Here is a 26,536-nt window from a genome sequence, read left to right as displayed (position 1 = left end):
GCCAGCGCCCCCGCGCGCCCTGCCCGCCCAACGTCGGCGCGGAAGGCAGGGCGAGGAGTCGCCCGGGCTGTGACACGCACAAGGCAGGGAGCCGCAGAAAAGGGGGACTGAATTGCTACTTAGTCCAGGAGAGGTGGCTCACCCCTGTAATCCCAGCACTTTGGGAGGCCAAGGCAGGCGAATCACTTGAGGTCAGGAGTTCGAGACTAGCCTGACCAACGTGGTGAAGCCCCGTCTGTATTAAAAATACAAAAATTAGCCGGGCGTGGTGGCCCGCGCCTGTAGTCCCAGGTATTCTGGAAGCTGAGGCGGGAGGACCGCTTGAACCCAGGAGGTGGAAGTTGCGGTGAGCCCAGATCGTGCCACTGCACTTCAGCCTGGGCGACAGAGTGAGACTCCGTCTCAAAAATATAAATAAATAAAAAATAAAAACTAAATAAAAGAATTACTACTTAGTAGCCAAGGATTGTTACGGCGCGGGGACGGGGGATACAGCGGTTGTTAAGGGGGTCCTTGGGGGCAGGACCATTTTAGGTGCAGGATAAGGGAGCAGGGCTCTCTTTTCCTCTCCTTTTCTTTTTAAAATTTTTACTTTTTTTTTTTTTTTTTTTGACAGCTCTTGCTCTGTCGCTCAGGCTGGAGTGCAGTGGCGCGATCTCAGCTCACTGCAGCCTGTGCCTCCTGGGCTCAAGTGATCCTCTTGCCTTAGCCTCCCGAGTAGCTGGGACTACAGACGCCCGCCACCACCCCGGCTAATGTTTGTATTTTTTGTAGAGAGGGATTTCGCCATGTTGCCCAGCCTGGTCTCGATCATCCAGCCTCGGCCTTCCAGAGTACTGAGATTACAGGCGGAAGCGCCCGACTCCTAGGGCTATTTTTTGATAATTGGACTCGACTCTCCTCACCCACTCCTTCCTTAGCCAAATCTACTGAGAAACGACTTTCAGGTGGACTCCCCCTCCACCCATCCGAGGGCAAACTCCTGCCGGACTGTAAGACCTTGGCCGCCCTCTCGCCTGGCCTGGGTCCCTCGAATGAATGTACATCCGCCAACTGCGCGGCCCCTCCCACCGCAGCCCCGCGCGGGGCCCCAGGATCGCAGGACCGCGGCGGCCGCAGGGAGGTGGGTTGGGAACAGGAAGGAAGTCCCCCTCGATGCCCCGCGGGATGGCTGACCCTTCCGGGCGGCAGACGGACCTTGGTCTCCGAGCCTCCCCTTCGCGATGCGGAGGACGCGGGACAGAGGGTATGAGCCGCCCAGGACCCCCTTGCACGTGCTTGCGCCCCGCAGCCGCCCCCCAGCGTGACCCGTGCACTGGGCGGGCTCGGGTGGCACGGCCGGCGGCGCCTGGACCTCCCGTCCCCCAGAGGGCGCTGCCGTGGCCGGCCCCGCCCGCATTTGGGCCTTACGAGCCCACAGGCCCCGGAGAAGCAGCGGGGAGGCCGGGAGCCCGCGGGCCGGAGCCGCCCGGCCCGAGCGTGGGGGCTGCGGGGCCGGCCCACCCGTGGGGGCGACTTGAGCGTTGAGGGCGCGCGGGGAGGCGAGGTGCGGGGCCGGGTGCGGCTGGGTCGTGGGGCTCCGCGCGCGAGCTGGCTGTGTCTGCGTAGGAGGCGGCTGGCGGGGTGGGAGCGGGCGGAGTGGGGCGCGAGGAGGTGGCGGTGGTGGGGAGAAGCCGTCCCACGGAGCTCAGGACCACGGTGACCGGGTTGGACGGGTGCCGATGTTATTGACACCCGGGGGCCGGGAGAGGGTTGCGGTATTGAAAAGGGGGTGTGAGTGAGGAAGTGATGGGCGCAGAGAGAGGCTGAGGCTGGGGGTGGGAGGATGGAGCCGCCAGAAATGGAGAGATGGAGGGACTTGAAGGAGGGGCTGTTGGCAGTGTCTGGGGGAGCATTGGCAGGAGGGTGGTTGAATCTTGCTCCTAGCAGGATTGGAGGTAACTTGGAAGGATGGGCCAAGCGAGTGTGGCAGGCTTGTGGCAGGACTGGGAATGCAGCTGTGAAAGCTCCTCAGCAGTCTCTGCGGGCTGTGGCTGCGGGGAGTGGCGGTGGATGGGAGGGGAGCAGGCCTGACCTATGGTGGGGACCCCTGGCCTTACTCTGCTTTCTGCCCCTAGCCACCATGTTCAGCCAGCAGCAGCAGCAGCAGCTCCAGCAACAGCAGCAGCAGCTCCAGCAGTTACAGCAGCAGCAGCTCCAGCAGCAGCAATTGCAGCAGCAGCAGTTACTGCAGCTCCAGCAGCTGCTCCAGCAATCCCCACCACAGGCCCCGTTGCCCATGGCTGTCAGCCGGTGAGTTCCCCCCCTCGGGGGCGATGGCTTCAGCCTTGCCACTCAGACCCATGTCTCGGAGCTCCCGATCCCCATCCTTTTTCCCAGTGCCATCCCCGTTTGAGTCCTGGAGATCACCAATTCCAGCCCCAAGGGGTCCTCTGTCTACCACAGAGTGGGGCAGAGAATGGAGGTGAGAAGCCTTGGGGAAGAAGGAAGGTCTGACTTTCCAAATAACCCTCTGACACCCCCTCCCAACACACAGGGGGCTCCCCCCGCAGCAGCCACAGCAGCCGCTTCTGAATCTCCAGGGCACCAACTCAGCCTCCCTCCTCAACGGCTCCATGCTGCAGAGAGCTTTGCTTTTACAGCAGTTGCAAGGTATGGATGGCCCCAGGCCTCTTCTCAGTCTCTTTTAGTGGTAGCTCCCTAGCAGCCCATTGCACTAAATCTCAACTCCACACAGCCACCCTGAGAGGGAGCTATTCTTGGCATCCTAGTTCACTCATGAGGACACTAAGGCTCCCGGAGGTGAAAGTCCCTAAGCTGCTAATTTGAATGCAGATCTGTCTGATCGCAGGTGTGTCCTTGGCTATGGTGCTGGCTCTTTGGGCAGTGCTCAGCACACTTCACTCACATTCAGATTAGATGCCATTTGACAGATGAGGAAGCTAAGAAGGGAAATCATTTGCCCTGCATCAGCAGTGGCTAAGCTGAGCCGATGCCTGGGCCTCTTGACCATCCAGATATCTGAGTGGTTGTCTCTAGCCCTGTGCATTAAGCCTATGGTCTTGTCTCAATTTCCCAATATGGAGAGCAGTCTCAGCTCTTCCTTCCAAGTGCTGGTCCTTTTTTTTTTTTTTTTTTTTTTTGAGACAGAGTTTTGCTCTGTCGCCCAGGCTGGAGTGCAATGGTGCGATCTTGGCTCACTGCAACCTCCGGTTCCCGGGTCCAAGCAATTCTCCTGCCTTAGCCTCCCAAGTAGCTGGGATTACAGGTGCCCGCCACCATGTCCAGCTAATTTTTGTATTTTTAGTAGAGACAGGGTTTCCCCATGTTGGCCAGGCTGGTCTTGAACTCCTGACCTCAGGTGATCCACCTGCCTTGGCCTCCCAAAGTGCTGGGATTATAGGCGTGAGCCACTGCGCCCAGCCAAGATGCTGCTCCTGATTCTACTGATAACCCCCTAAGGAGAGGTACAACCAAGATCCCATTTTACGAATGAAGACACTGAGGCCCAGAGAGGGGTCATGTGCCCAACATTACATAACAAGTCGGTATTGATTAGATGGTTGTCACTCTGTAGACCTGTCAGGGCCACATGGATGTGGTCCTGGGAACTGACTTAAAAATGGTAAGCAGGTAGGTAGGTAGAGAGAGAACCACACACAGGGACCTGCCACATATACATATACATCTTCCTTTTTTTCTTTCCCATTTAAAAAATTACACCCTTGAGCCACGGGTTGTGGCTCACGCCTGTAATCCCAGCACTTTGGGAGGCCAGGCAGGAGGATCACATGAGTCCAGGAGATTGAGAATAGCTTGGGCAACAAGGTGAAACTCTGTCTCTATTAAAAATACAAAAATTAGGCCGGGCATGGTGGCTCACACCTGTAATCCCAGCACTTTGGGAGGCCGACCGAGGTGGGCGTAATCACGAGGTCAGGAGATCAAGACCATCCTGGCCAACATGGTGAAACCCCGTCTCTACTAAAAATACAAAAATTAGCTGGGTGTGATGGTGTGCGCCTGTAGTCCCAGCTACCCAGGAGGCTGAGGCAGTAGAATCGCTTGAACCCGGGAGGTGGAGGTTGCAGTGAGCCGAGATTGCGCCACTGTACTCCAGCCCAGCAACAGAGCGAGACCCTGTCTCAAAAAAAGAAAAAAAAAAATTAGCTGGGCATGGTGGCATGCGCCTGTAATCCCAGCTACTCAGGAGGCTGAGGCATGAGAATTGCTGAACCCAGGAGGCGGGGGTTGTGGTGAGCCAAAATTGTATCACTGCATTCCAGCCTAGGCAACAGAGCGAGACCCTTTCTCAAAAAAAGAAAATAACTCATACTCTTGGCCAGGTGCAGTGGCTCATGCCTGTAATCCCAACACTTTGGGAGGCCAAGACAGGAGGTTTGCTTGAGGCCAGGAGTTCAAGATCAGCCTGGGCAACTTAGCAAGACCCTTTCTCAAAAACAAAGAAAAGAATAAAAGTCACACTCTTTAAAGTGGAAAAAAAGGTTAAAAATGGGGATAGGAAAACCCACAGTGTCATCTGTTGACTCACTCACCACCTGAAGAAAACCACCAGTCAGCATTTTTGTCTCTTTCATCCCATTTTTTTTCTAGGCACAGACTTGGGGATTTGTATCTGATGATTGTGATTGATATAAGTCCCAGGCTGTACCTTGTTTCTTTTTCACTGAATAGAATGGCATGATCGTTTACCATAGGATTTGATCATCTGTGTTAAGATTATTTTTAATAGCTGTTTAATATTGTACCAGAGGGCTATGCCTTTGTTTATCTAAACTTTCTTAGCTGTTTGGCTCTTTCCTTTTTTTTTTTTGTTTTTTTGTTTTTTTCTTTCTTTTGCTTTTTTTTATTTTTTGTTTTGTTTTGTTTTGGGTTTTTTTTTTTTTTGCTGTTTTAAGTAACCCTGGGATGAATATGATGTTTGAGATTGTTTTCTCACTGAGTCAGGGGGGATGGATGTTTTATGGCTCTTGATAAGTATTGCCGAATTGTTTTCCTAAAGGACTGGACCAGTTTGCAATGCCACCAGCCACGTATGACACTGCCGGTCTCACCATGCCCACGGCAACACTGGGTATTATATGCTTTTTATATATATATATATAAACGTATATATACATATAATTAAGTTGGTTGGCAAAAAGAAGCTATGTCATGAATGTTTTACATTTCTTAGAGTGCTAGTGCAGTTGAACATTTTACATTTGTCTGTTGAACATTTTATTTCTTTTTGTGACTTGTCCATGTCCTTTGTTCATTTTTCTTTTAGGTTGTTTCATCTTTTGTCTTATTGTTTTTAAGAGCTGGTTGGCTCTCTGCACATATATGTATATGTATTTGTTTCAAGTTAATGTTAATTGAACATTTACTATGTACCAGGCACATTTGTATATCTCATTGAATACTCATGAAACATTGTGAGGCAAGTGCTATTATTATCCCCATTTTACAGATCAGGAAATCAGGCTAAGCAGGGGGAAGTGATTTGTTCAAGGTCACAGAGCTTGTACTATAGAGTCTGGATTTGAACCCAGCACTCACAGCACAGCTGACCCATGCTTTAAGCTTTAACTCCTGTGCTTCCCATCCCAGCACTGGGGCAAGAGTTCCAACTTGCTTTTATCTCTTAAATACTTCCCAAGCTCTGGGCCTCCCCTGAGGGGCAGAGCTGAGTTAGATGATGTGAAGCAGAAAGCAGATAAGGAGCTGGATGTGGTGGCTCACGCCTGTAATCCCAGCACTTTGGAAGGCCAAGGTGGGTGGATCACCCTGAGGTCAGGAGTTGGAGACCAGCCTGGCCAACATGGTGAAACCCTGTCTCTACTAAAAATACAAAAATTAGCCAGGCATGGTGGCGGGCGTCTGTAGTCCCAACTAGTCAGGAGGCTGAGGCAGGAGAATCACTTGAACCCAGGAGGCAGAGGTTGCAGTGAGCCGAGATCGCACCACTGCACTCCAGACTGGACAACACAGCAAGACTCCTTCTCAAAAAAAAAAAAAAGCAGACAAGGAAAGTATGAAGTATGTAGCTCGTCCTAGAATTGGAAGCTGGGGCCTTTGGGGACACAGTCTGCAAAGGTCTCTTGAAGGAGAGACACCTATAGGGAGGTCTGAAGGGTGACTGGGAGTCAGTGGGTAGAACAGCCCAGGCAGAGGGAACAGCACATTCAAAGGCCCTGAGGCAGGATGTCTGAAGGACGGCACAGGGACATGTGACTGGAATATAGTGGGGACATGTGGGGAGAATGGCAAAAAAGGAGGCTGGAAAGGTGGGAAGGGCCAGACCATGCAGTGAGGAATGGGCTTTGCTACCCAGCAGCAGGGAGCTATGGAAGTGTTTGGGCAGAAGGGAGAGATGAACTCAGAATATGGTTTGAGAAAGATCACTGTTTGCTGCCATCTTGTGCAAAAGCTGTGGCTGGAATTCAGGCAAAGGATCAAGTGGTTTTGGGAGGAGGCAGGGAGTGGGAGTGGGGATGGAGCGGGAAAGTCAGATTGGGAAGAGGCATAGGAGACAGAGTTGATAGTATTTGGGGATGGCTTGCATGGAATAGGGCAAAGAGGGAGGAATGAGGAATACCCCAGAATCCTGGCTGGGGCGGTAGGTGGATGGCAGTGTCCCTCATAGTGACCCTGGGCAAGCTGCACCTCCACTCTGTCTCCGTTTTGTCATCGGTAGAGATAACACCCACCCTGAAACCTGCTGGGCTGAGGGACTGAGGCAGTGTGAGGAATGGGCTTAGCACAGTGCCTGACTCATAGTTGCTGCTGATAAAGGGTAGCTGGTAGGGGTGGGGGTGGGTGTCTTGTTATCCCAGGGACCGGCCCTCCTGCTGGTTCTCCCTATGGGCTGTGCTAAGTCTCTCACCTACTCTATGGCAGACTCTAAAGTATGCCTGAGGGTGAGCAGGGTTTTGGGGAATGCTAAAGGCAGCACCCCCACCCCTAGCTGGGGCAGAAAAGAGCCCTAAAGCTTCCTTCACCACCAGTGCCCAAGATGGGGCTGAGCCTCAGCTCTCGTCTCTTCCCTTTGGCTGCCCTTGGCTGGGAAGGTCCCTTTCAATTATCTGGGATGTTCCCATGATGCTCTGGGGCACTGACGCCTGACCCTACCTTCTGCCACCTGACCACATTGTGTCCCCTCTTCTCCTCTCTTCTTGCCTGCAGGTAACCTCCGAGGCTACAGCATGGTATCCCCAGGCCTCACAGCCCCCAGCCTGACAGCCCCCAGCCTCACACCCCCACAACTGGCCACTCCAAATTTGCAACAGTTCTTTCCCCAGGCCACTCGCCAGTCCTTGCTGGGACCTCCTCCTGTTGGGGTCCCCATGAACCCTTCCCAGTTCAACCTTTCAGGACGGAACCCCCAGAAACAGGCCCGGACCTCCTCCTCTACCACCCCCAATCGAAAGGTGAGTGGTGGCTGGGGTGGGGCAGGTGGGGATGGGAGTGGGCGGGAGAGGACCCTGGGTGTCAGCCCCAGTGCCACCTGCTCTGGCTCAGCCTGGGCCTTCGGACAGGTCACACTCCCTTTATGCCTCAGTTTCCTCATCTGTAAAATGAGGAGGGCGGGAATGGACTTGTTTAGCATTTCCCAAACTTCAAATATTCTTGTATCAGCGAAGGGATTTTTGCCATGCCCAGACACTACCAGTACTATCATTTACTTAATGTTTCTTTTTTGTTTGTTTTTTGAGATGAAGTTTCGCTCTTATTGCCCAGGCTGCAGTACAGTGGCGCGATCTCAGCTCACTGCAACCTCTGTCTCCCAGGTTCAAGTGATTCTCCTGCCTCAGCCTCCGGAGTAGCTGGGATTACAGGCATGTGCCACCTGAGTAGCTGGGATTACAGGCATGCGCCACCACGCCCAGCTAATTTTGTATTTTTAGTGAAGATGGGGTCTCAAACTCCTGACCTCAGGAGTTTGGTCAGGCTGGTCTCAAACTCCTGACCTCAGGTGATCCGCCCACCTCAGCCTCCCAAAGTGCTGGGATTACAGGCGTGAGCCACTGCACCCAGCTTAATGTTTCTTTTTAAATTATCGGTGTGGCCAGGCGTGGGGGCTCACACCTGTAATCCCAGTACTTTAGGAGGCCATGTTGGGTGGATCACCTGAGGTCAGAGGTTCGAAACCAGCCTGGCCAATATGGCGAAACCCCCTTCTCTACTAAAAATACAAAAAAGTAGCCGGGCATGGTGGTACATGCCTGTAATCCTGGCTACTCAGGAGGCTGAGGCAGGAGAATCACTTGAACTCAGGAGGCGGAGGTTGCAGTGAGCCAAGATTGCGCCATTGCACTCCAGCCTGGGGAACAAGAGCAAAACTCTGTCTCAAAAAATAAATAAATAAAAATAAAATTATCAGGGCATGATAGTGCATGCCTGTAATCCCAGGGACTTGGGAGGCTGAGGTGGGAGGATTGCTTGAGGCCAGGAGTTAGAGGCTGCAGTGAATTACGATCACACTACTGCACTCCAGCCTGGGTGACAAAGTGAGACCCTGTCTCAAAAAAAAAAAAAAAAAAAAAAAAACAGCACTGCCCAGTAGAAATAAAATACAAGCCATATATGTAATTTAAAATTTTCTGGTAACCACGTTATAAAGTAAAAAGAAATGGGCTAAATTAATATTACTAACTTATTTAACCCAATCCCATATGAAACTATTATCATTTCGACCTGTCATCAATATAAAAAACGAGGCATTTTACATTCCTTTTTTAAAAACTACAAAATCTTCACAATCTGGTGTGTATCTGATACACACCAGACCTCTGACCTCTTAATTCAGCCCCGCCAGTTTCAGGTGCTCTCCCGAGGCTGTGGGGTGACTGTGTGGGAGAGCATGGCTTTGAATGAGTGAGCTTCCTTTCTGTTACATTTATTTTGAAAGGAAACATCATATCATAACCTGACATTCTAAAAACTATCTAAGTTAATTGTCATTCATAGAAGTATAAGAAATTGCTGGGTGCAGTGGCTCACGCCTGTAATCCCAACACTTTGGGAGGCTGAGGAGGGCAGATCATTTGAGGTCAGGAGTACAAGACCAGCCTGGCCAACATGGTGAAACCCCGTCTCTGCTAAAAATACAAAAATTAGCTGGGCCCTAGTGGCGGGTGCCTGTAATTCCAGCTACTCAGGAAGGCTGAAGTAGGAGAATCGCTTGAACCTGGAAGACAGAGGCTGCAGTGAGCCAAGATCGTGCCATTGCACTCCAGCCTGGGCGACAGAGTGAGACTCCATCTCAAACAAACAAACAAACGTATAGGAAACATAACTGGGGTAGAACAATGCTATAAAATCCTAAGCTATACGCTGTTGCCGGCTATAGGTTCCAGCCCACAGCCCCCTGGCTTCTTGTGTGTTTGAGAGGTGTTTACCTTTCTCCTGGCATAAGCAGGAGATCTGCAAAGGGCTCACCCCCTCCCTAGACTGTCCTGTCCCTGAAGGTCTCCGCAGCTCCTGCTCACACCCTGCTCCTGGGTGTATTCCAGGGCAGGGGCAATGCCCCCTTTCTGGCCGCTCCAGGGCGGTCTACTTCTGGAGGTGAGGCGTTTTCCTCCAGCGAGGGGCCCCGCCTCCAGCCTTCCAACGGGCCTGTCATCACAGATCTGGTCTAGTGTCTAACCCGCCCCGCCCTCATTTTTTTACGTATGGAAAAACCCAGGCTCAGAGATTGGGGTGGGAGTGGTCCTGAGCCCCACAGCTGTCAAGGTGGACCCAGAGCCCAGGCCTCCTGACTCTCAGGCTGGTGCCTGTGTTGTGCAGGGTGACAGCTGGGTAGTTTCTGAAGGGCAGAGTACAGATGTGTCCAGATTACCATTCCCTGCTCAGTGCTCATTCCTTGGGCTTAGCAGGAGGGAGGGAGGGAGGCTGCAGGCTTCTGGTGGCCTCCTGGGGTGCCTTGGACTGGCCAGAGAGAGCTGTGTGTTCATTTAGCAGACATCTGGAAGTCCCTGCAGGGGACTCCCTGGTGCAGATGATACATCTGGCCTGGCCCTCCCTGAGGTCTTGGAAAGGAATTGGGAGGGCGGTGAGAGATATTAATGCAAATAATGCTCCAACCAATTAATTAAGACTGTGGAGGCTGGGTGCAATGACTCATGCCTGTAATCCCAGCACCATGGAAGGCCAAGGCAGGAGGATCACTTGAGCCCAGGAGTTCGAGACTGGCCTAGGAAACACAGTGAGACCCTGGCTCTATGGAAGAAGAAGAAAAAAAAAGAATACAGAAATGCCATGAAAAGGAAGTGGGTTCTGGACCCATTCTGGAGTCTGGAGGGCTTCCTGCGGGAAGTGCTTCTGAGGCTCTAAGTGAAGGCCTGGGGGCAGGGAGAGGGCTGGTTGCGGGGGCATGGCTGGGGCAGGGAGTGTGCAGAGGCCAGTTTGTGCAGGGAAGGGGTGGGTGTGCAGAGTGTTTTCAGGCTTGGCCTAAGGCATGCACCAGGGCTGCAGGAAGCTATGGGAAGGCTTTAAGCCTGAAAGAAGAGACATGTTCAGGTTTGCATTTTAGAAGGACCCCACTGGGCCAGGTGCGGTGGCTCACGCCTGTAATCCTAGCACTTTGGGAGGCCGAGGCAGGCAGATCATCTGAGGTCGGGAGTTTGAGACCAGCCTGGCCAACATGGTGAAACCCCGTCTCTACTAAAAATACAAAAATTAGCCAGGTGTGGTGGCGTGTGCCTGTAATCCCAGCTATTTGGGAGGCTGAGGCAGGAGAATCGCTTGAACCCAGGAAGCAGAGGTTACAGTGAGCCGGGATTGTGCTATTGCACTCTCCAGCCTGGGCCACAAGAGTGAAACTCTGTCTCAAAAAAAAAAAAAAAAAAAAAAAAAGGATCCCACTGGCTACTTCGTGGAAAACTGGGTGGGAAGTCAGGTCAGGAGGTAGCACTGTGGCCAGGAGAAGGCTTCGTGTCCTCCAAACCTGGGTTTATTTAACAGACAACTAGGCAGAATCCCCTAGACACCATTGTTGGGACATTTTTACTAAGATCATCCACTTGGCAGCTCTGGGGCCAGGCCCACCAGAGGTCCTCAGGGCCCTGTCATCCCCTGGAGGATGGGGGCAGCTGCCCTTGGGCAAGGGGGTATTAATAGGGGTGGGTATTGGATGTCAACATAGTTTCTGAAAGGAAGCAGGATTCTTCTTCTCAGACAATGCCTGTGGAAGACAAGTCAGACCCCCCAGAGGGGTCTGAGGAAGCCGCAGAGCCCCGGATGGACACACCAGAAGGTGAGGGAGGGAGGCTGCTGGCCCTTCAGAGGGACATGAATGGGGTAGGGCCAGTGGGTGGGTCAGCAGATGATAGAGGCAGGTGTGGGAGGCAGGGGTTCTTGGTGGGAAGGCGGGGAGCCCACGCCCCATCTCTTGGAGGTCAGAGATGCTTGCTCTTCCCAACATGAGTTCCCTCGCTCATGCCTCCATTCCAGACCAAGATTTACCGCCCTGCCCAGAGGACATTGCCAAGGAAAAACGCACTCCAGCACCTGAGCCTGAGCCTTGTGAGGTGTCCGAGCTGCCAGCAAAGAGATTGAGGAGGTAACTGATGCTGAAAACCTGACCTGGGCCCGGGTGCCCTGTGCTCTCATTCCTGCAAAGGCAGGGGTGGCAATGGCAGAGGGGGTGCACCCTTCAGTGGAGCTGGAGCAAGGAAAGGGCCTTGGCCTCTGACTTGGAGGAAGGCCTTACTTATTTCCGCACCTGACCTGGGGAAGCTCCCAGCCAGACTCTGTTGTCTTCCTTGAGACTGAGCCACCTGGAGGCCAAGCTGGATGGCTGCGTGGGAGGGGTGAAGACGTTCATCTGGGACCGTAGTGGGCGGGCCGTTTACAGAGCCAGTTGGATACATGTCAGCAAGTTGTGGGAGGTGAGAACGATCCTCCCCGGTTTATTTAGGTGAATCTGAGGCCTAGACAGCCAAAGGAGTTTGCCCAAATCCCCAGCCTGTAAGTGGTAGAGCCAGCGTTAGAAACTGAGTCTTGGGCTGCACGCGGTGGCTCACGCCTGTAATCCCAGCACTTTGGGAGGCTGAGGCGGGTGGATCACCTGAGGTCGGGAGTTTGAGACCAGCCTGACCAACATGGAGAAACCCCGTCTCTACTAAAAGTACAAAATTAGCTGGGCGTGGTGGCGCATGTCTGTAATCCCAGCTACTCAGGAGGCTGAGGCAGGAGAATCGCTTGAACCTGGGAGGCGGAGGTTGTGGTGAGCCGAGATCGCGCCATTGCACTCCAGCCTGGACAACAAGAGCGAAACTCCATCTCAAAAAAACAAACAAACAACAACAAAAAACCAAAAACAAACAAAAAGAAACAGTCTTGGACTGGGCGCGGTGGCTCACACCTGTAATCCCAGGTTTCACCATGTTGGTTAGGCTGATCTCGAACTCCTGACCTCAAATGATCCACCTGCCTCAGCCTCCCAAAGTGCTGGGTTTACAGATGCGAGCCACCATGCTCGGCCTAGTTTTGGCCTTCCTTGGGAGCCCCTGGGGCCTCTTTGAAGACATGACTGGGATTTTCTTTTGATCCTTCCTAGCTCAGAAGAGCCCACAGAAAAGGAACCTCCAGGGCAGCTACAGGCGAAGGCCCAGCCGCAGGCCCGGATGACAGTACCGAAACAGACACAGACACCAGACCTGGTGCCTGAGCACCTGGAAGCCCAAGTGCTGCCACAATTCCAGCCACGGGTCCTGCAGGTCCAGGCCCAGGTGCAGTCACAGACTCAGCCGCGGATACCACCCACAGACACCCAGGTGCAGCCGAAGCTGCAGAAGCAGGCACAAACACAGACCTCTCCAGAGCACTTAGTACTGCAACAGAAGCAGGTGCAGCCACAGGTACAGCCACAGGCACATTCACAGGGCCCAAGGCAGGTGCAGCTGCAGCAGGAGGCAGAGCCGCTGAAGCGGCTGCAGCCCCAGGCACGTTCACAGCCCTCAAGGCAGGTGCAGCTGCAGCTGCAGAAGCAGGCCCAGACACAGACGTATCCACAGGTCCACACACAAGCACAGCCAAGGGTCCAGCCACAGGAGCAGCCTCCAGCGCAGGTGTCAGTACAGCCACCAGAGCAGACCCATGAGCAGCCTCAGACCCAGCCACAGGTGTCGTTGCTGGCTCCAGAGCAAACACCAGGTGTGGTTCATGTCTGCGGGCTGGAGATGCCACCTGATGCAGTGGAAGCTGGTGGAGGTAAGTGAGCACTGGCTCCCAGCTGGTCTGGTGATGGGACAGCTCTGCCCAGACCCTTCATTCCTCCCCTGACTGGGTGCTGCCTGGGACTGAGGGCTAGGCCTGGAATCCAGGTCCAGGGCCATCCATGCCGGGGGCCTCAAGGTTCTGGCTGCAGACGGAGAAGGCAGCTCTTGGGCCTGGGGACTCTGAGAAACAGAGCACATCTGTCATTTCAGGCATGGAAAAGACCTTGCCGGAGCCTGTGGGCACCCAAGTCAGCATGGAAGAGATTCAGAAGGAGTCGGCCTGTGGCCTAGATGTGGGAGAATGTGAAAACAGAGCGAGAGAGATGCCAGGGGTGGGTAGAGGCCCTGATGTGGCAGTGTGAGGGCCACAGAGCCCAGCAGGGTGGGATGGCCTCTTTCTGCCCCAGGCCACCTCAGGGCCTCCTTTTATTTCCCCCACCGTGAAATGGGATGACAGCCCTCTGCCTAGGATGGGTGGACAGACCAGGCTGGGCTGACAGTGGTGTGCATGGGACCTCTTGCTGTTGTGCTGTCTTCACATCCGTCCCTTCCAGCCTTCCCATCCCCAAGCCAGAGCCCCAGTCTTCTCACATGGGTAATGTTGCTCTCGTGAAGAGAGCACAGAGTGGAAGCCTCTCTGTGGGGTTTGCGTCCCAGCTCTGCATAACTGTGGGCAAACCCTTTCCCTTCTGAGTCTGTTTCCCCATCTGTCATGCAAGGGGTGGGATGGGTGGTACTTTAGGCTGACCTGGGTTTGCATCCTGACTGCAGTGCTTTCTAGCTGTGCAAGCTGGGGTAGTCACCTAACAGCTCAGAGCCTCAGTTTCCCTATCATCAGGAAGATCTGATGAGACAATGTTGGTAGATGTCGAATGCTAGGCTGGCCCACTATAAGTACACAGTTGGTGGAAGCTCAGTTCCTACTCCCCATGCAGGTATGGGGCGCCGGGGGCTCCCTGAAGGTCACCATTCTGCAGAGCAGTGACAGCCGGGCCTTTAGCACTGTACCCCTGACACCTGTCCCCCGCCCCAGTGACTCCGTCTCCTCCACCCCTGCGGCTACCAGCACTCCCTCTAAGCAGGCCCTCCAGTTCTTCTGCTACATCTGCAAGGCCAGCTGCTCCAGCCAGCAGGTACTGATACAGGAGATAAGGGTGGGGAGGGGTGGGGTCTGCGTGGAATGCCCAGCCTGCCCTCCCAAGGATGCCTCAGGCTGCAATGGGCCCCGCCCCGAGCAGCCATGCATTTGCTTGGGAAACATTTCCTGACCAGCCAAGAAGGCAGGTTTTGGTGGTTTTGTTTTTTGTTTTTTGTTTTGAGACAGGGTCTTACTCTGCCTCCCAGGTTGGAGTGCAGTGGCACGATCTCAGCTCACTGCAGCCTCTACCTCTTGGGCTCAAGCAGGTTTTTAGAGTCAGTCAGACCTGGTTCATATCGACTCTGAGTAGCTGGGAGACCTTGGAAAGCGAATTCCACCCTGTGCCTGTTTCCTCTTGCATCAGACAAAGGAAAGTTTAGGGTCGGGCACAGTGGCTCACGCCTGTAATCCCAGCATTTTGGGAGGCCGAGGTGGGCGGATCACGAGGTCAGGAGTTTGAGACCAGCCTGAACAACATGGTGAAACCCCGTCTCTACTAAAAATATGTGTTGGCATGCTTCTGTAATCCCAGCTACTCAGGAGGCTGAGGCAGGAGAATTGCTTGAACCCAGGAGGCAGAGGTTGCAGTGAGCCAAGATCATGCCATTGTGCTCCAGCCTGGGTAACAGAGCGAGACTCTCTCAAAACAAAACAAAACAAAAAAAAGAAACGTTTAGAATCCACCTCACTGGGTGGTTCTGGGGATTCAGCAATGTGACATTGGAGTCCTGAGCACAGGCCTGGCCTAAAGTGAGTGTAGCAGTAATCATGATCGCATTCTACTTGTATTGTTACTACTCTTGTGCTGTGAGCTGTGTTACTCTGTGCCTCACCTGGCACAGCCTTGGAGACCTGGATGCTAACCAGGCCGCTCCTTGTCTTTGAGGCACTCACACATTCTCTGGGAGGGGCAGAAGCTCGGGCTGGCATGTACCCTGTGTCTCAGTTTATCATGCCTGCTCTAGCCTACAAAAGAGAGAAATGTGTGGTGAGAGAAATGGGCTTACAGTGATGAGGCTGGGGTCTGCCTCCCCTGGCCCCAGCCTTGCCCACTGTTCTGGGCTCACGCCCCAGGCCCATCCCTCTTTCCCTCCTGCTGCAGGAGTTCCAGGACCACATGTCGGAGCCTCAGCACCAGCAGCGGCTAGGGGAGATCCAGCATATGAGCCAAGCCTGCCTCCTGTCCCTGCTGCCCGTGCCCCGGGACGTCCTGGAGACAGAGGATGAGTGAGTGGGGGATCGTGGAGGCTCTGTGTTGGGGGGTAGACGGTCTCGTCGGCCAGGGCCTGAATCTACCATCTGCAGGGTTGACCTTTGGGTTAAGCATTGCACCCCCAGCCAGGCCTCCTCACACTGTTAACTGTGTGACCTTGCACCTCAGTTTTCCCTGCCTGTAACATGGCTTGGTGATGGATATAGTACAGGAATTCATGACATTCTCTTAAGGTTCCCTCTAGGCAGGAACAGTATGACCATCCCTGTGGGAGAGGACAGGTTGTGGCACAGACTCTTGCCCCCTGTGGCATGTGTGCTAACCCCGCTGTGGGGTGACAGGCTGAGGATCAGGTTCTTTTGTGGTTGGAGGTTAGGGTTTCCCTGTGTCTCCCCCTTTCATTGTCATGGGAGCCTGTTTAATCAGAAACTTCAGCCCTCCTGGGGTCTGGAACTAGACTGGGGTGGGAAGGCCTGGCAGTCAGGCAGAGGTGCTTTCAGGACTCTGTGGGCAGTCGTAGAGGTGTGCAAGGGCTGGGACGTATCATCTCAGCAGCAGGACCATGTTAGCTAGGGCCACAGCAGGGACACAGGCTCTGTCTCAGGAGACAGCTGCTTCTCATCTCCGGATCGCTTAGTTTTAAGAAGAATCCAGAAATCCAGATTTGTATGTGAAATCTCCCAATTTCAAAATGTTAACAGCTAGTTCAGAATTGAAACAAAACAAACCCTACGGAGAGCAAATCAAACACTTTCATAGGCTGGACGGTCCCTTGAGTCAGTGGTCACGGGCTCTGTCTTGATTTTACAGAGGTCACAATTTGAAGCTTCCAGGTGGGGCTGAGGGGACAGGAAAGGCTCTTGGTTGGCCTCCGCTTGCCTGCCTTGTGTGACGGGGAGCTCTCTCTCTGCAAGGGCAGCCTGTGTCTCTGTTAGCTGTTTCTCACTTTGAGAAGAGCGTCCTTGAGTGGTTTTCTACTTGGTTGAAATAATCATAAACACAGGAGAATGATGACTCACCAAGATGTTCTTTGCTATTAGTATCATGATGAAAAAATCTAACGGGAAATGATCTAAAATACTCGAAAGTAGGGGATTGGTTAGATGATGAAAAAGCCCGTCCAGCTTATGGAACAATGAATAAATAGGATAACTGGAGAATTTATAATATGTGGAAAGGTGATGCAATGTCAAAGTAAAACAGGATTCAAAATTGCATCTGCAGAATGAGCTTGTTTGTGTAAAAATAGATCTTGTGACACAGAAGAAAACTAAAAGGACATACGTAGCACAAGCTGTTAACAAACTTCAGGTGTCGGGGATTCATCAAACCCTCTCCCAATGATATCTCTCCATGAAGTCTTCTCTTGAATCCTACTTGGCCCCGAGGCCATCAAGAACATTATGGTCAGGCGCAGTGGCTCAGGCCTGTAATCCTAGCACTCTGGGAAGCTGAGATGAGCGGATCACCTGAGGTCAGGAGTTCAAGACCAGCCTGGCCAACATGGTGAAACCCCCCCCCCCAACTAAAAATACAAAATTAGCTGGGCATGGTGGTGCATGCCTGTGATCCCAGCTACTCGGGAGGCTGAGGCAGGAGAATTGCTTGAACCTCGGGGTGGAGGTTGCAGTGAGCTGAGATCGCGCCACTGCACTCCAGCCTGGGTGACAGAGAAATTCCGTCTCAAAAACAACAACAAAAAATTAAAAAATCCCTCCAGTCCCTACCTACGACCACCTCACTTTGGTCCCCAACACAAAGACATCAACACTGTCCTCCTGCATCAGTGGGGGTTCTTTGCGGTTGTAAGTGAAAAAAATTCTAATTTCTATAAGACAGAAATTAGCTTGAGCAAAAAGGAACAGTGTTTCTGGCTTAGGTTAGTGGGAATGTAAGAGATACAGCTGGACCCAGGGGATACGATTTCTTAGAGAGGCTCCATCTCTCACTACAGTGGGCACCAGGTACCCACAGCCCCAGCCTCCCTGCACAGTGACCTCCAAGGAAGGGCAGTCACCTGCGTCTGCAGTGGCAGAACAGTTTCTAGGGGAAATGCTCGTTAATCTGATTGCGGTCACGTGCACATTTTTGAAGCAATCCCCTGGCCAGGGATGGGGCATTCTGACTGGCTAGGCCTAGGCAGGCCAGCTGTACCCAAACCACATGGAAATACATTTCCCCATGGAAGGCAGGGGGGTGTTCCCAGGAATGGGGCTGAAGGCTGGATCCCAATACCCTAGCTCGTGGGGGTGCCCCTCTCCTCCCTCCTCAAAGCCCACAGGGCAGGTGCTGTGAACTAAGCCCTTGCCTACCTTAGCTATTTCTTTTTTTTTTTTTTTTTTGAGACGGAGTCTCGCTCTGTCACCCAGGCTGGAGTGCAGTGGCTTGATCTCGGCTCACTGCAAGCTCCGCCTCCCGGGTTCATGCCATTCTCCTGCCTCCCCCTCCCGAGTAGCTGGGACTACAGGCGCCCGCCACCATGCCCGGCTAATTTTGTTGTATTTTTAGTAGAGACGGTTTCACCGTGTTAGCCAGGATGGTCTTGATCTCCTGACCTCATGATCCGCCTGTCTCGGCCTCCCAAAGTGCTGGGATTACAGGCGTGAGCCACCGTGCTCGGCCAGCTATTTCTTTTTTTTTTTCCTTGAGACACAGTCACACTGTGTCACCCAGGCTAGAATGTAGTGGCATGATCATGGCTCACTGCAACCTCCGCCTCCCGGCTTCAAGCAATTCTCGTGCCTCAGCCTCCCAAGTAGCTGGGATTACAGGCATGCGCCACCATGCCCGGCTGATTTTTGTATTTTTAGTAGAGATGGAGTTTCACCATGTTGCCCCAGGCTGGTCTCAAACTCCTGGCCTCATGTGATTCCCCTACCTTGGCCTCTTTTTTGTTTTTTTTTTTTTTTGAGACGGAGTCTCACTCTGTTGCCCAGGCTGAAGTGCAGTGGCGCAGTCTCGGCTCACTGCAAATTCAGCCTTCCAGGTTCATGCCATTCTCCTGCCTCAGCCTCCCAGGTAGCCGGGACTACAGGTGCCTGCCACCAGGCCTGGCTAATTTTTTGTATTTTTAGTAGAGACAGGGTTTCTCTGTGTTAGCCAGGATGGTCTTGATCTCCTGACCTCGTGATCCGCCCGCCTTGGCCTCCCAAAGTGCTGGGATTACAGGTGCAAGCCACCATGCCCGGCCTGCGTTAGCCATTTCTGGGCAGCCTCAGACGTGACACTGGCACAAGGTGTCCGCCTGTTTGATGACCATGTTCTCTTCCCACCCCCTTTCTTCATTTGTTGTGTTTTTCTCTCACAGAGATCAAAATGCACATTGCAAAATAGAGCCAGGCTGGCATGGTAGCTCACACCTATAATCCCAGCACTTTGGGAGGCTGAGGTGGGGGGATTGCTTGAGTTTAGGAGTTCAAGACCAGCCCATCATAAGACCCGTGTCTCTGTAAACTATAAAAAAATTAGCCGGCCAGGCGCGGTGGCTCACGCCTGTAATCTCAGCACTTTGGGAGGCTGAGGCGGGTGGGTCACGAGGTCAGGAGATTGAGACCATCCTGGCTAACACAGTGAAACCCCGTCTCTACTAAAAAATACAAAAAATTAGCCGGGCGTGGTGGCGGGCGCCTGTAGTCCCAGCTGCTTGGGAGGCTGAGGCAGGAGAATGGCCTGAACCCGGGAGGCAGAGCTTGCAGTGAGCCAAGATCGCGTCACTGCACTCCAGCCTGGGCGACAGAGCGAGACTCCATCTCAAAAAAAAAAAAAAAAAAAAAAATTAGCCAGGCCTGGTGGCGTGCACTTGTAGTCCTGGCTACTTAGGAGGCTGAGGTGGGAGGATTGCTTGAGCCCAGGAGGTGGAGGCTGCAGTAAGCCTTGATCATGCCACTGCACTTCAGCCTGGAGCAAGCTGCTTTAAAGTCTGATTTTGTTGCTTGCAGCAGTATTAAGAAGATTTTACTGAGGACAGTAAATGTCCCTAAATCCCGAAATCTAAAACCTGGTACTCTCACTGTGTGGCTGATGTGCCTTTTTTGACTACAAAAAAATTTTTTTTTCTGATTATAAAAATAATTCGCTCATTATATAACGTTTTGAAAATACAAGGACACAGACACATGAGAAGATAAAAATCACCCATAATCCCATTACCCAGAGATAAACACTGTTTACATTTTGACCTAGTTCTTCTTGTGATCCTTTCTGGCTTTATACAATCTTTAAAAATAAAAATCGGAATCATGCTACATGACAACACAAACACCTTCTGTCTCTAAGCAGCCCTCCCCAGCAGAGCTCTTACAGGGCTTTATCAGTGGACATGTGTCCCCTAAAATTTATGAAAAATTGTGTATTTGCATATTTTATAGAGAGTCCTTATTTTCGCTGATTGAGACACTTTTTTTTTTTTTTTTTTGAGATGGAGTCTTGCTCCGTTGCCCAGGCTGGATTGCAGTGGTGCAATCTTGGCTCACTGCAACCTCCGTCTCCCAGTTCAAGCAATTCTCCCGCTTCAGCCTCCTAAGTAGCTGGGATTACAGGTGCCTGCCACAACGCCTGGATAATTTTTTTGTATTTTTAGTAGAGACAGGGTTTCACCATGTTGGCCAGACTGGTCTTGAACTCCTGACCTCAGTGATCCGCCTGCCTTGGCCTCCCAAAGTGCTGGGATTACAGGCGTGAGCCACCGTGCCCGGCCAGGGTTTTACATGTATTTGGCTTTTCTTTTTCCTTTTTCTTTTTTTTTTTTTTGAGACAGTGTCTCACTCTGTCACCCAGGCTGGAGCGTAGTGGCATGATCACAGCTCAATGCAGCCTCAAAACTCCTGAGCTCAAGGAATCCTCCTCCCAAAGTGCTGGGATTACAGGCGTGAACCAGCGGTATGCCCAGCCTTGGTTTAGGAAGCTGCCTACATAAAGGATACACTCTGGCCAGTGATAGCACAGCCCTTGTCATTGACATTTGTTTGCTTTTTAATTTTCTTATATCTTTCAACATGTAGAAGTTTTAAATTTTTATGCAATTGGATCTATCAGTTTTTTCCTTTATGATTTCTGGCTTTGATGTTATATGTTGCAATGATCTTTCCCAACCCAAGATTAAATAGTTGCTCTCTCCTTGTAAAATAAATATTATTTATTTATTTATTTGTTTGTTTGTTTGTTTGTTTTCTGAGACGGAGTCTTGCTCTTTTGCCCAGGCTGGAGTGCAGTGGTGCGATCTCGGCTCACTGCAACCTCCACCTCCTGGGTTCAAGCAATTCTCCTGCCTCAGCCTCCCGAGTAGCTGGGATTACAGGCGCGTGCCACCACACCCGGCTAATTTTTTTTTTTTTTTTTGTATTCTTAGTAGAGATGGGGTTTCACCATGTTGGTCAGGCTGGTCTTGAACTCATGACCTTGTGATGTGCCTGCCTTGGCCTCCCAAAGTGCTGGGATTACAGGCGTGAGCCACCACACCCGGCCCTATTTTATTTTATTTTTTGAGACCGGGTCTCTCTGTCACCCAGGCTGGAGGGCAATGGTGATCTCAGCTCACTGCAACTTTAACCTCCTGGGCTCAAGGAATTCTCCCACCTCAACTTTCCAAGTAACTAGGACTATAGGTGCACACCACCATGCCTGGCTAATTTTATTTTATATAGAGACAAGATCTCACGATGTTGCCTAGGCTGGTCTTGGACTTCTAGGCTCAAGCGATCCTCCTGCCTCAGCCTCCCAAAGTGCTGGGATTATAGGCATGAGCCACTGCGACTGGCCCCCTTTTTATTTATTTATTATTTATTTTTGAGACAGTGTCGTGTTGCCCCAGCTGGAGTGCAGTGGCACAGTCGTGGTTCACTGCAGCCTCGACCTCCTGGGCTCAAGCAATCCTCCCACCTCAGCTTCTGAGCAGCTAAGACTACAGGCATGTGCCACCAAACCCAGCTAATGTTTTTTATGTTTTGTAGAGATGGGGTCTTGCTTTGTTGCTCAGGTTAGTCTCAAACTCCTGGGCTCAAGCAGTCCTCCTGCCTTGAGGACTGGGATTACAGGTGTGAGCCACTGCGCCTGGCCTCTATTTTTAAAGTATATGGTTTTTATTTTTATGCCTGAATCTCTGGTAGTTCAGCTAGAATTCATTTTCAAGTAAGGTAGAAGGTGGAAGCAGAAGGCGTTTCTTCTCCAAGTAGACAACAAATTATTCTGACATAACTTGTTGTATAATCTATGCTTTTCAATACCAATTTATCAGGAGCGGAATTCTTTTTTTTGAGATGGGGGTCTCACTCTGTCACCCACGTTGGAGTGCAGTGGCGCTATCTTGGTTCACTGCAACTTCTGCCTCCCAGGCTCAAGCGATCCTCCCACCCCAGCCTCCTGAGTATCTGGGACCACAGGTGCATGAGCCACCATGCCTGGCTAATTTTTTGTATTTTTGCTAGAGATGGGGTTTTCCCATGTTGCCCAGGCTGGCGAAGCTGAATTCTTACCAATATTTGAACCTGTTTAGGACTTTCCATTCTTTCCCACTGATACACTGTCAGGATGTACATCACACTACACAGTTTTATCTATTGTAGCTTGTGGTTTTCATTTTAAAGGTTGATATCCCCAGTGCTTCATTCCCCTTCCCCCTAAAGTTTCCTGGGCTATTTCTGCTTAAGAACTCATCCAGATGAACCTCAGAACCATTTTGTTAAGCTTCCCCAAGAGATCCTGTGGGAATTGCTATTGGAATGGATTACACTTATGGAGCACTCTCGGACAGCTGCTGTCTTTCTGGCGCCACATTGTACTTGCTTTGACTGTTGTCATTCAGGGAGCCTCCACCAAGGCGCTGGTGCAATACCTGCCAGCTCTACTACATGGGGGACCTGATCCAACACCGCAGGACACAGGACCACAAGGTAGGAGGGCCTGCATGCTGCAGAGGCACCCGCACTGCCGTCTGCAAGTGGAGGCCAGGCAACACAGAGCCCCAATTGGAAAGTAAACGTTCCTCCTTGCCCCTGCACACCCATAACCCACAATGCAGTTTCTGGACAAGTCAGTCTTGTTTCTTCTTCGGGCTTCAGGTTCCCCATCTGTCCAGTGTAGGCCAGGCCCCATCTCACCTGCCATTCAGCCACGGGGCTCACAGGGGTTATTTGGGCAGCTGCCCTCTCTCTTGTCTTCTCTCTGTGTCTGTCCTGTCTCTGTGTTGCCATCTGCCATCCCATCTCTCAGCCACCCACACCACGAAGAGATGTGTTTGCCCACGTTCCAGTGCAGGGGTGGAGCACAGCCCGTCTTGTTACAGATATGGTGGGCCTGCCCAGGGGAGGTGAGCTCTTGCCGGGCCCCGCCTGGGTGCTAGTCAGGGGGCTTGCACCTGAGGACACTGCTTGGTTGGCCTGCGTTTTTCCAGATTGCCAAACAATCCTTGCGACCCTTCTGCACCGTTTGCAACCGCTACTTCAAAACCCCTCGCAAGTTTGTGGAGCACGTGAAGTCCCAGGGGCATAAGGACAAAGCCAAGGAGGTAACCTGAGCTCCCTCAGAGGACATGGGCCCAGAGAGGTACAGAGCCTTGGCCAAGGCCGTGCAGCAAGTTGAGGTTTATCCCAGCCCAAACTCACAGCGGGTCTGGAGGGATTGGGACTCTCAGGGGAGGGGTGGGGTGGGTAGGGCATGGCCCCTTGGCTGTTCAGAGCTGACCTGAGCCCATTGCCTACTCCCTGGGCAGCTGAAGTCGCTTGAGAAAGAGATTGCTGGCCAAGATGAGGACCACTTCATTACAGTGGACGCTGTGGGTTGCTTCGAGGGTGATGAAGAAGAGGAAGAGGATGATGAGGATGAAGAAGAGATCGAGGTTGAGGAGGAACTCTGCAAGCAGGTGCTGGGGGGAGGGTGCGGGAGGCGGGCTCGGTGTTGGATTCCCAGCCCAGGACAGACCTCATCCCACCTCCCGGAGGCCAGACACCGGGCTGGCATCTGTGGGCACTAATGCATGCCACAACTGATTACTGTCAACTGCCTTCTGCATGACTATGTAATTATGCATGATGACTAGAGAGTGGCAGTTAAAATATGCAAAGCCTGACTGAATTTGGATCTGTGTGGAGGACGGGAAAGGGAACAGTATCAGTAAAGGCACGGAGGTGGGAAACTATGTAGTGTGCAAAGAAAAAGTCAGATGATGGTGATGATAATGGTAAGACTGACAGCAGCAGACATCTTTTTGAGCACTTAGTGTGTTCTAGGCGTGTGTACCAAGCACTATCCTGGCTGAATCTCATCAGATTGGATGGCAGGGAGTAAAACTTCAGAGTCCATGTTTCCAATGCCGCAGCTACCCTGTCTCCCGTGAATGAGGAGCTGGAGGAGCTTGGATTCTTTGCAGTTTTTTTTTTTCTTTTTTTTTTTCGAGACAGAGTCTCGCTCTGTCGCCCAGGCTAGAGTGCAATGGTGCGATCTCGGCTCACTGAAACCTCCACCTCCTGGGTTCATGCGATTCTCATGCCTCAGCCTCCTAAGTAGCTGGGATCACAGGTGCCCACCACCACGCCCAGCTAATTTTTGTATTTTTAGTAGAGACGAGGTTTCACCATGTTGGCCAGGCTGGTCTTAAACTCCTGACCTCAGGTGATCCACCCACCTTGGCCTCCCAAAGTGCTGGGATTACAGGCGTGAGCCACCATGCCCAGCCAGATTCTTTGCAGTTTAACACGTTTCCAGAGAGTGTGTTCTAGGTCAGGCCTTGGTGCTGGACGCAGGGACCCATGAGGGCCAAGGCCTGGTCCTTGCCCTCAAAGGCTGACCCAGTTATAGTCCAGGGTGGTGAGGGGCCAGCTGGGGCTGCTCATAGCCTCTGGCAGCCAAAGTGGGGTATTGAGGGGCTGGGGAGGAAGCATTGTGGGGGTGGCCTGCAGTCCTAGGCAGGGTAGTATGAGGCCCAGCTTCGTTGCTCAGTAGTCACATCATCTCAGGCAAGCCACTTGGCCTCTCTGAGCCTCAGTTGACTCTGCTCAGAAGTAACAATCTGAACTTGGACTATAAGGGAAGCCCAGGGCCCACAGCTTGGTCCTAGGAAGGGCTTAGCAAACGGGGGTGGTTGTCCTTCTTGGAAGTCACATTTGTTTGCCTGGTGAGTGGTGGAGGGCACTGCTAGGCCTGCTAGGGCTGACACGGCCAGAGTCAGATGACCTTATCTCACATCCAGCAGGTGAAATGCAGAGTCTTTGATCCCTTGAAACCCACTCCCTAGGACCAAGGTCACTGCAGTATTGGATAGGACCTGAGGGAGTTAGCAGGGGGCTCATGGTTAAGAGTGTGAACTACGGCTTAGGCCTACAGGGTTCCCTGCCCAGCTCCTCCACAAACCAGCTGTGCAACCCTAGACAAGTGAGTTAATGTCCTTGGGCCTCAGTTTCTTCTTAGTAAAATGTGTGTAGCCATAGAGGGCTGTTATGAGGATTCAGTCAGATGACACATGTCAGATGGCACACCTGGCGTGGATTATGGTGCCTGTAGGAGCAGGAGGGCTTCCTGGAGGAGGGGGCTAGTTGAACAGAGTCTAGAAAGAATAGATTGGGAAGAGCACTCTGGGAGGCAGGATCACCATGTGCAAAGGCTCAGAGAACGCCACCCACTACCTCTTGGAAATCAAGGGGATTCTGTGTGTCCAAGGGCATTGGTGGTCTCTAGGCCCCTGACCTGTGTCTGGGAGGTGTCAAGGGGAAGCCAGATCCGAGGCCCACACTTGCATGTTTTCAGGTGAGGTCCAGAGATATATCCAGAGAGGAGTGGAAGGGCTCGGAGACCTACAGCCCCAATACTGCATATGGTAAGGCCCCAGCTCTGAGCCCACCTGCAGGAGCTTCGGCCCTTGGGCCCAGCCTCCACATGACCTTCCCATATCCCAGCCATGGCATTCTGGCTGGGAAGCCTTCTCTTCTGCTCCTGCCTAGAGGGTTGGGGAGCACCTAGAGAGGGAGGGACACCTTGCTGGTACAGGGATGTGAGTGCAGACCCTGCCGTCCCGTCCTACAGGTGTGGACTTCCTGGTGCCCGTGATGGGCTACATCTGCCGCATCTGCCACAAGTTCTATCACAGCAACTCAGGGGCACAGCTCTCCCACTGCAAGTCCCTGGGCCACTTTGAGAACCTGCAGGTGAGCCGGACATCCTGCCCTGTCCTCCCCTGGCCACAGACTTAGTCTTAATCCAAGCTGATCCGGGTGGCTAGTGGCCACCCCCTCTTGTGCTGGGCCTCAACCCCCAGGCACCACCCCTGCACCAACAGGGAGAGAATTAGAGCTGGGGTGGGGTTGGGCTCTTATTGTTCAAGGGGATGCTGAGTGCCAGGCTGTTAGCTCCAGAGCCTTGGCCCAGAGAGGCCGAGTGCATCACGCAGGGTCACAGAGCACACTAATACTGTCTCAGCCAGAGCTGGGGAAGTAGCTGCTGGCCAGTAGCTACCATGTAGGGAGGAGACCCTGACCTTACCTGCACCTTCTGTATCCAGAAATACAAGGCGGCCAAGAACCCCAGCCCCACCACCCGACCTGTGAGCCGCCGGTGCGCAATCAACGCCCGGAACGCTTTGACAGCCCTGTTCACCTCCAGCGGCCGCCCACCCTCCCAGCCCAACACCCAGGACAAAACACCCAGCAAGGTGACGGCTCGACCCTCCCAGCCCCCACTACCTCGGCGCTCAACCCGCCTCAAAACCTGATAGAGGGACCTTCCTGTTCCCCGCCTGCCTGGGTCCAGATCTGCTAATGCTTTTTAGGAGTCTGCCTGGAAACTTTGACATGGTTCATGTTTTTACTCAAAATCCAATAAAACAAGGTAGTTTGGCTGTGCAGTTCCCACCAGTACTTCTGTCTGGGTGGATGGGGAAGGGGGCACCCCAGCCAACTCTCAGCCAGCACCCGGCCTCTCTGGGCCAGGTGGCAGAACCAGAAGGCCAGACAGGCTCCCTGGGAACCAGGTACT

The 26,536-nt window shown here is 52.7% G+C and overlaps 1 protein-coding gene across 32 annotated transcripts; it reads left to right on the top strand.

The window, feature by feature from the left end:
• On the top strand, window positions 1-26,405 carry CIZ1 (CDKN1A interacting zinc finger protein 1). 32 transcript variants are annotated; one of them, XM_054501014.2, is made up of 18 exons: window positions 1-191; window positions 775-1,123; window positions 2,118-2,292; window positions 2,537-2,652; window positions 5,024-5,095; window positions 7,189-7,433; window positions 11,167-11,260; window positions 11,458-11,566; window positions 12,566-13,218; window positions 13,437-13,558; window positions 14,162-14,359; window positions 15,467-15,591; window positions 22,377-22,464; window positions 22,965-23,078; window positions 23,283-23,432; window positions 25,313-25,382; window positions 25,589-25,710; window positions 26,064-26,405. In XM_054501014.2, the coding sequence occupies exons 2-18, from the start codon at window positions 1,039-1,041 to the stop codon at window positions 26,271-26,273; spliced, it is 2,748 nt and encodes a 915-aa protein (XP_054356989.1). In that variant the 5' UTR covers window positions 1-191; window positions 775-1,038; the 3' UTR covers window positions 26,274-26,405. The 32 variants fall into 32 exon arrangements, with proteins under 32 accessions (XP_054356989.1, XP_054356991.1, XP_054356992.1 ...); XM_054501016.1 differs by having other exon boundaries at window positions 7-191; window positions 775-1,246; XM_054501017.1 differs by having other exon boundaries at window positions 15-191; window positions 11,182-11,260.
• Window positions 26,406-26,536: the final 131 nt, after the last annotated feature.

Source organism: Pongo pygmaeus, chromosome 13 (genome assembly GCF_028885625.2).
Source record: "Pongo pygmaeus isolate AG05252 chromosome 13, NHGRI_mPonPyg2-v2.0_pri, whole genome shotgun sequence".
NCBI classification, from domain to species: Eukaryota; Metazoa; Chordata; class Mammalia; order Primates; family Hominidae; genus Pongo; species Pongo pygmaeus.
The sequence above is the reverse complement of the archived record's forward strand: the minus strand, read 5'-3'. Positions and strand labels throughout refer to the sequence as shown.

What these genes read in the sequence shown, in the direction of transcription:
- CIZ1 (XM_054501016.1), top strand. Translation starts at nt 1,039, where the DNA reads ATGTACATCCGCCAACTGCGCGGCCCCTCCCACCGCAGCCCCGCGCGG. An exon ending in TTGCCCATGGCTGTCAGCCG is followed by an intron (nt 2,293 to 2,536) that starts GTGAGTTCCCCC and finishes CCCAACACACAG; the next exon opens with GGGGCTCCCCCCGCAGCAGC. An exon ending in GAGCGAGAGAGATGCCAGGG is followed by an intron (nt 13,559 to 14,161) that starts GTGGGTAGAGGC and finishes CTCCCCATGCAG; the next exon opens with GTATGGGGCGCCGGGGGCTC.